The sequence below is a fragment of the Spermophilus citellus genome (genome assembly GCF_964194105.1).
Source record: "Spermophilus citellus genome assembly, chromosome: X".
In the NCBI taxonomy this organism is placed as follows: Eukaryota; Metazoa; Chordata; class Mammalia; order Rodentia; family Sciuridae; genus Spermophilus; species Spermophilus citellus.
The window spans coordinates 106,270,335-106,279,471 of record NC_138190.1 but is presented as its reverse complement, the minus strand read 5'-3'; the positions used below and the strand labels follow the sequence as shown (position 1 = coordinate 106,279,471).

The following is a 9,137-nucleotide window of genomic DNA, read 5'->3' as shown; positions in this document are numbered from 1 at the left end:
AGGAGATGCTTCAAAGCCATCACCACTTGTCTCCTTATCTCCCCTGGGAGGCTGCGTGAGTCAGTTTTTCATCACCTCCCACCATCTAGGTTCTGATGAGGTACAAGGCTTCCTGACCCATTTTCCTCAGAACAGGACTACAAAATATATAGCCGTTTAGCTGCAGTATAGAATTGCCTTCTCAGCATGGGATGTATCCCACACTTCACATGGTAGTCCTCTGGCCCCAAAGTCATCCTTTCTTGTGTTTGGGAGAAGCACCCATAGAAACTGGAACTTCTGGTGCTTTCTGTTTCACTATGTTAACAACCATCTGTTAATAATAAATGCAACGAATCTAAAAGTGATTCATTTTATCTTTACTTGTTGAATCAGCCAGGCCTTGAATTTGGCCTTGCCTTATGTGCCTGATAGTTGCTTGCTGTGAATTTCACATTCTGGTATAGCACCTTCCTTTGTTACAAAGGGAGTTGAGCTGGACAAAAAGGTGTAGCTCATAATGGCTTTTTCCTGCCCCTGTACATCAAAGAGAAAATCAGTCCATTTTCTGGGACTTTCAATTTGTCTGGAGGAGTAACAGATTCTCTTTGCATTCTCTATATGAGGCCAACCTTACAGAAAGTAGAGTTGGCATCTATATTCCAGTATTTGAAGGATTCTTCTTGGCTCACAATATGTTCCCTACAAGTCTTCCAATACATTGTCTGTTGACCCTTATAAACCTGAAAGCTCAGAGCTTGCCCTCCCCACCTTGTTACCCCTAGATGACAATGAAAGTGTGTCTTTAAAAGGTCCTTGTTAACATTTATGAAAAGGAAGAGGTAGAGTAAGTAGTTGGTAGGGGTATGTATTTTGCCCACACTTCTTCATTAGCACATTATTGATAACTAATTCATATATTCTTCTAACTGTTCTCTTTGAAGAAGCCTGGCCCTAAAGAATAACCAAAATACACATTTATAGGAATGCTGGGTCAGGAGTACATGGCAGGGGGGAATTATATAAGTGGTGATGGCGAGTCCTGCTTGTTAGTCTGCTGATCAGATTCTGTTTCTATTTTACCAGCATTTACTAAAAATTTACTAGGAACAAGTCTCCATAGTAGGTACTAGTAAGAGCTTCCACTTTTGTTCCTATGTCTCCATTAAATGCTCCTTTCTCAATTATCAATAACTCACTGAGTTCAGACACCTAACAGTATTTGAGAATTATTGATTTGGGTGCTCTAATATGAGTGTTCACAATATTTTTCATCTTAGGATCCCCTCACTGAAATGAAGAGTGCTAGGAACATAATGAGTGGTCAATAAATGCTTCTTGAATCAGGCCAGATCAGTCACAACTATAATTTGTGCATTGTGCCCTGCAATTATAAGATCACTTCCTTCTCCACTCCTGCAAATTCACAGTGGAGGACTCGTTCTCATTAACTATCATGCTATATACACTCCCCTATATCTACAGAACTTTCTTGATCTCTGTTACTCCTAACATTTGTAACTGAGACCCCCTCATCCCCACCTATGGGCTCTGCTTCACTGAGATTCTGGGGCCAACTCTTTTCCTACATAGCGTATAAGATTCCTGTCTTTGTTCTGGCACATTGAACAGAGATGGTCTTTCCAAACATCACATCACACATTCATAGACAAAAAAAAAAAAAATACACCTGAAAACCTTCACTGTTATTATGTTTCATGAAAGGAAAGTGACCATAACACTTGGAGCACCAAGAGATCTTTATTACAGCAGTGCAACAGAGGAGAAAAGAGAGAAAGAGAAGAGAGAGAGAGAGAGAGAGAGAGAGAGAGAGAGAGAGCAAGAGAGAGACAGAGAAAGCAAGAGAGATAGCAAGAGAGAGAGCAAGAGAGACAGAGAGAGCAAGAGAGGGGGCCTGGCAGGAGGGAGTTTTTATAGCCCAAATCCAATGGGGTCTCTGGGTCTGCAAGCTGCCTTGTTGGCATAAGGGGGTTAAGTGCTCGCCCTTGAGCAGCCGGCTACAGTTCAGCCTTGAGCAGGGGGTGCGAAGCGCTCAGCCTTGAGCAGGGGCTTGGGCGTTTGGGCTTGAAGCAAACAGGTGATAAAGAACCAGACAGAGGGTTTGAGCAGCCAGGTCATCCTGCAGCTAACTTTGTTTGGCATGCCCTGCAGACAGCTTACTCAGCCTGTCCTGAACCTAACAGTTCAGATGTTAGGTGTCCCCCCAAATGCTTACGTGTGAGACAATACAAGAAGGTTCAGAGGACAAGTGAATGGGTTGTGAAAGTCTTAACACAATCAGTGAATTAATCCCCTGGTAGCAATGAACTGAGTGGTAACTGAAGTGGTAATGAGTGGCTGGAGGATGCAGGAATTGGGGCGTGGCTTTGGGTATATATTTGTATCCAGAAAGTGGAGTTTCTCTCTCCACTTCCTAATTATCGTGATGTGAGCTGCTTCCCTCTGCCACACTGTTTCACCATGATGTTCACCCTCACCTGGAGTCCCTAGGAATGGAGTTGGACTTCTATGGACTGAAATCTCTGTAATCATGAGCCCTAAATAAACAGTTCTTTCTCTACAATTGTTCTAGTAGGGTCCTTTAGTCATAGCAGCTAAAAAGCTGACTAAAACAGCTGTGGACAGTGGTCTCATATCTGGCACTTCTCCAGATTACCAATTAGACCAATTATTCCCTAATACTCCAAATTCTTGTCTCCTTTATTTTTTTTCCTTTATGTTTTAATCCTCTTGCCTTTGGGCTATACTTCTGTAGGCCCTTGGTCACTACTCTAACTGCCTACTTCACTGCCCTGTTTGCTTCACATTGCATGGCCTTTTAGTCTCAGGGCAACATCAAATCTGATTAATTACTATGTGGCATTAAAATTTCTTTTAAATACCAACCCTGAGGTACTGCCTACCATTCCTAGGCTCCTCTTATAAAGCAATTATTTAACAGCAAGTTAGCTCACTGGCTTCTGGTCCTACTCTGACCTTAACCAATGAGTTCTGGCACTAGGGACTTACTTGTTCTCCCATAGTTCCTAACTTCCATTCCATTTCCTGAAACTGGATGTGTCATATTTCTTTGGACTTTATATCTTCATTTCCTTGGAGTTGACTGTATACTGCTCCTAAAATAAAAGTCTTCATTATTGGATCCTGAGTTCCAGACCTCCTAGACCCCTCTCTGCACAGATCTCTACATATTATGAGTGTTTTCCCCCAAGTCACTTACCCAATTCCAGTAACCCATAATTGTTCATTTAGTCCTCCCCCAATTAAATTCCAGTGACAGACAGCCAAGAACTCATGAATACATATATATTTATTTAATTCATAATATAGCATTTTGGATGGGCTGGGATATTTTAGAGAGGGATGAGACTGTGTTTAATTCACAAATGCTCATATTTGTTTCACTGGGAGAGACACTATTGGTCCAGAGCTCCCAGTACAAACAAGCCTGGGATAAAGCATTTGATAAAAAATAGTCCAACAAGAGTCTAATAAATATTCTAGCCAATGACATTAACACAGCATATGTCTGAAGCCGGCAGACCACACCATAAAGGGCAGCTTTTCCCGACCTGATGGCAATGTCTGGCCAACTTGTAATACACAACCAAATACAGCCAATGGCTCTAAGGCTGAAATTGGCTTCAGGAGCTAGAAATAAGTGTGGGTGTGGTTCATATCTACCTGTCTCACTTTCTCTATTCCTTGGAAGAAAGGGTATCAAATATTTGAGCTAATTCAAAAGTCCATCCATGAATTGCTCCATCCAGGTAGTCATCATATATAAATATGTAAACCATGGAAGCTTAAAAAATTCGCCTAGAGTATATTTGCTGAAAAGAATGTATAAGTTATTTTGCTGCAATTGGAATTTCACTGCATCTAAAGATACACAATGGAATGACATAATAAAAATACAGCCAGATGCAGTTACTCTTACTTATAGGTAAATAGCCAGAACCTCTATGTGGCATTAAAATTTCTTTCATATTCTCAAACAGGCTAAACTTTATTTTTGTGCTTTCTTCAAGAAGACAATATAAAAAGTGAAAAAAAAGCATAAACTACAGACAGAAAATAATTTTCTAGCAGAAAGAGCTGTGGAGAATAGATTGAGTAAAGCAACAAAAAAAGTTTATGAAGTCACCTTCCTTGAAGATGTTAAATACAGATTCTATTCCCCTTGTGCAACTGGGTTAAGCTAGAGACAGCCAATGGCTTCTCTTATGGTTCCTGGCACTGCCAGGATTCTACAAAAGTCTTAAGTTTACTAAAGTCAATATGTGGGACTTGAGGAATCCCTATTGTGTGCTTTGCAACTTTGCTGTATCTTGGAAGTCACTTCATTATTTGGCTCAGAAGTTGGGACTTTACAGTCAAACTTCATTGCTTACCTCAAACTGTTTCACTTCCCAGTTTATTTAGTAGGCTTAGTTCTGAGTGATTTTTAGCCTATAATCAACTTAAACATACCTTCAAAGAACAAAGTGAAAAGAATTGAAGTGTTATTGAAAAGAATGGTGTCACATGTTCCAAAGACAATTTCCCAAGATGACTGCCAAAGTGTACTTGAGGAGAACAATGCTCATTTATATGTATGAGCCCTATTGCATTTTCAAAATAATATCAATACAGACAAAATGGAGAAGTAACCAAACTTTTCTGTCCAGTAAGTAACACATACCACCCTGATCATCAGAGTAGAAGAGATAAATTTTGCTTGTTCATTTGTTCATTCATACATTTGTTCAACAAACATTAGACAGGCAACTATTCTGTTCCAGACACTGTGCCAAGTATTAAAAACACAACAACAACAACAAGACACAGTCCTTGCCCTCAAGGCATTCCCAGTCTAATAGGGAAGATAATTATTATACATTAAACTTTCATGTGCATTAGAATAACCTGAGGAGCTTGACAAAAATGTACATTTCCGCCTGTTTCCAGATAGTCTAATTATGCGGGGTCCAGAAATCGGTTGTTTTAACAAACAAATCATGGAAGGTGATCCTAACATAAGTGTTCTGAAGACCACATTTTGAAAAACATTGCTATACACTGTGATTATTGCTCAGGGAGGGGATACTTAGAGTGCCATGTGGGTTCCAAAGAGGGGCCCATAACTCAGTTAGGAGATCAGGTGTTAGTCTGGTTGAGAGTGAGAGGTGGAGAAATTTAATCCAGGCTAGAGTCAAAAGTAGGGTAGAAAAATTATTGTCCCAGGGCAGTAAAAGGCTTTGAGAAGGAGATTAATATATATGACACACTTACTAAATGCCAGGTGCTGTGCTAGGCAGTTTCCACATGCAATCTTTTTTATTATTTTTTTATTTTTTATTGTAGATGAACACAATATCTTTATTTATTTATTTTCATGTGGTGCTGAGGATGGAACCCAGTGTCTCACACATGCTAGGCAAGTGCTCTACCACTGAGCTACAGCCCCAGCCCCACAGGCTATCTTTTGAAATCTTTGAAACAGCCTGTGAAGTATTATTTTACAGAAAAGAAAACAGAGGCTCGGAGAAGTGAAATGCCTACCCTTGGTCACACTACTGGTAAATAGCAGAGAAACTAGAATTATTCTAATCCAAAATTATAACCCAAAGGCTTTCCATTACAGTAAGCTGCTTGCCAGTACTACTTAATCTTACTGGGGTTGTTCATTTCCTGATTAGCAGTAAGTCCCATGATCTTTAAAGCCAGAAAGCTGACTTTACCATTACATGTGTAAATTTGAGCCTTCCTTTTATATCTGCATCAGTCTTGCTTTCCATGTTGGGTAAACAATATCTGTAATTGGGTGATATTTATAGAGATACTCTTTCTCTTATGCAGAATCATAAGCCATTTGAGAACAAGAACTGTTTTCTTAATATGTGCATTCTCAGGGCAGTAGTGTGTTACCTGGCATCTAATAGTTTATTTAACAAATTAATAAATGAGCATTTACCATGCTGAAGGAAAGGAAGAGGAGCAGAGGTTTGACATTACTTTAAGGCTCCAATCTACAAGTGATTGTAGCTATAGCTATCACTTCATAATTGCAAAACAGTATTATCACAATTCCCAAAGAATAGACTCCTTGGGGAAGACTTAGCTCCTGGTAAAGGAGAAAGCTATGAATCTGATAGCTCTTAGTCTCTGCAATACAACTGGCAAAAATCATAGACCATGAAGTTCATTTCCCTTCAACTTTGCTGATGAGGATGAAATTAATGTCTGCATTTGAAAAGATGGCTAAGTAAATGAATAGTGTGAAGAAGACTGCAAATGGAAATAGTATTTAACCTCATTTAACAATAACAAACTATTCTCAGGCATTTGAGCACTTCAGAAGTTTTGGGGTTTTTTAAAATCTGAAAACAGTATATTTATATGCAAATAGTTGTTTCATCTATACAGTTCCTTCCTTACTGATTAAGTAAAGCAAGTTTCTACAGAAGCTGCATTATACAACCGTTTTGGCCTAATTCTGGGAACTGTATATATGTGTGAATGATGAAACCATTTTTCTTTGTAATATTCTGACATAATTTTTAACAATTCAGATGGATCTCCTCTATTAAGTATCATCCATGAAATTGTGCCACATAGGACACTTCCACCTGGATCAGTTTTCTATCTAGCAATAGCATCTCTTGTACAATGTTCTCCTCAAGTCTCTCTTAATCGAACCAAGAGTGCTTCTCACTGTCTATGTCAATGATTGCATATATTATGTGTGTGTGTAACAAGAGGAGGTAAGGAAGAGTTGGAAGGGGGAGGGGAGAAATGCTGATTGATTTTGTGGTTTATTTTAGGGAAAAAATGAATGGTGTAATTTATTTTTCCTTCCAGTATATTTATCACTCAAATGTGCAAATTAAAACTTTTATTTTGTAAATATAATATATAAAATGAATTTGATTATTTTATATATTATATATACACCCATGTTTTCTTTGTAGTAAAGCATTGCTTGTAGGTTTTTATTAAAAGAGACATACAATATGTGATCAATTGACACTGTTCAAAATTCTACTTGGCCAAACTGGCCAGTACTAGAAAGGCTGACAACCATACCCTATTCTGGCTGGCTAGATCCTTGTTCAGAGTATCTTTCTACATTATTACCTAGAATTACCCTAATTCCTTCCAATATAATTTAAACTCTTAAATCACTGGGAATTTTTAATTGTCCAATGACAACAGAGGCTTTCTCTAAATTTCATCTTCAATGGCTTGAACCCAGACTATTCAGATAATTTGTTCTGAGGAACTCAATTACATTGATTCAAATACAAGCTTTAATGCACAAAAATTAACTCTACAATATCTAGTTATTTTGGATGCTTCAGATGGATTTTATTTTTATCTTGTATATTGAACACTAACTGAGGGGAAGAACTGCTGAACAGGAGAGCCAGTGAATTTTATGCTCTCTTGAAATTTAATGGCAAGCTTTCATCCCAGAAACATAAGGGGATTCTTGAGGCCTACAGTTGCATTCCTGCCGTTCAGGGTAATCAATAAAATCTGGGGCAGGCAAGCCAGACAGGATCATTAGGGATTTGTTCCAGATTGTAAATGTTGGACACACTGGAAGAATGAAGGTCACATCAAAGGTATGAAGATGGAGAGAGTTAGCTGGGTCATAGAAAGACAGCATGTTGTTGTCATAATCCAGGAGGACACCTAGACGCTTCAACTGTGGGGGCACATCCACCAGCATTTCCTTGTTGTTATGTCTCACTACAAAGTTACTATTGCAGCGAGAGAAGACCCATGAAGATGCATTCTTGCCAATCCATTCATTCTTTGGAGCTGATTTATAGGCAATACCAATTGCATACCTGTGAAACAATGGAAAGGAGAGAGAAATACACATTCATAAATGATATGAGTTGTTCTAGACACCATATAGGACATATAAGAAGTAGAATACATGTTTTTGCCTTCAATAGTTACAAAATGCTAATATCAATAGAGCTTTGAAAAGTTAGCAATTAGAGCTATGTAGTCATTTCCATCTCCTACCACCACATATATTCCATAATCTTATTAAAAATGGAAATTTTTTCTAGGACTTTCATCACATACTTTTAAACCATGTCTTATTGATATTATGGTTATGCTATAAAATTGAATCCCCAGGGATTTAAAAAGAGAGGGAATAAGAAAAAAGAAAAATTGGATCCACTCACCATGTTGAAGAACCCATGACCACCTCCCAATAGTGGCAGCCACTATCAATGAATATATTTCCTGCGGCCCCATAGCACCCTGTGCCACTAAACCTCTCTGGGGTATGACTTTTCTTCAGAGAGCTTTCATCCTTCTCCATCTGCAATCCATCATTGGAGATCTTCAACTTCTTGTGAGTCATTTTAGGATCTAGTTTAAAGGGCTGACCTGAAAAAATTGAAAAGAGAAAAAGCATGATGAAGCTTTTAAGAATTTTACTTTTGTCTTCCAGGACCATCAATAGCAGTGGAGCCTTGATATAATGATCATTCTTTGGTCAGTGCAAGTTGGCTGCTGTTTAGACTATATTAAGGAGGCAGATTAGAAGCCACATTTTCAATTAAATAAGAATAGAGGCCAATCCCCAACAAAATTATCTTCTAAAGGCATTTATTTCACCACTGCAGGAAAAAATTGGATCTCTCATATGAGTATTTTCCTGAAATCATACTCTAAGCTAGTCAGCTGCCCACTAGAATATATTATCAAATTAAAAGGGATGTCTCTAAGGCTTTTGTCCTCAAATATGTTTTGTACTTTGCTTTATTTCAGTGGGTGGTTTGAAATTCAGGTAGATTGTAAGAGAAGGAGTATCATGATATTTGAGGGGGACAAAGTGAGGAGTACCTGTAAGGCAATTGCTGTTTGGTGGCAAAAACAGAAGACAAACATGAAAAGAACTCAGCAAAAGAATAAGTTTTTGCTCTCATTAAATTGGAATGTAAACAAAATATCATTAGACATCTTTGAGTGACAGTGCATCATCAGTGATGAGAGAAAACATTTATTGTGTAAGGATCATTCACAACAGAGAATTCTTTATAACTATATGACCAAAGCATTGTTATCAGAGGCCAGTTGCTGGGTATGGCAAAAGCTTTACTATTAAAATGCTTCTGTGACAGACA

At 38.3% G+C, this 9,137-nt stretch overlaps 1 protein-coding gene across 6 annotated transcripts in view; it reads right to left on the bottom strand.

Annotated features, from left to right (window-relative positions):
* Positions 1-6,953: 6,953 nt before the first annotated feature.
* The window catches only part of MID2 (midline 2), a 92,570-nt gene continuing 90,386 nt past the window's right edge, over positions 6,954-9,137 (bottom strand). For all 6 annotated transcript variants that reach the window (XM_081278387.1, XM_081278384.1, XM_081278383.1 and 3 more), the window contains 2 exons: positions 8,190-8,397; positions 6,954-7,838 (listed from right to left, as the gene is read on the bottom strand). In XM_081278387.1, the coding sequence (XP_081134513.1) occupies positions 7,436-7,838; positions 8,190-8,397 (611 nt within the window). In that variant the 3' untranslated portion in view covers positions 6,954-7,435. The remainder of the gene's footprint in view (positions 7,839-8,189; positions 8,398-9,137) is intronic.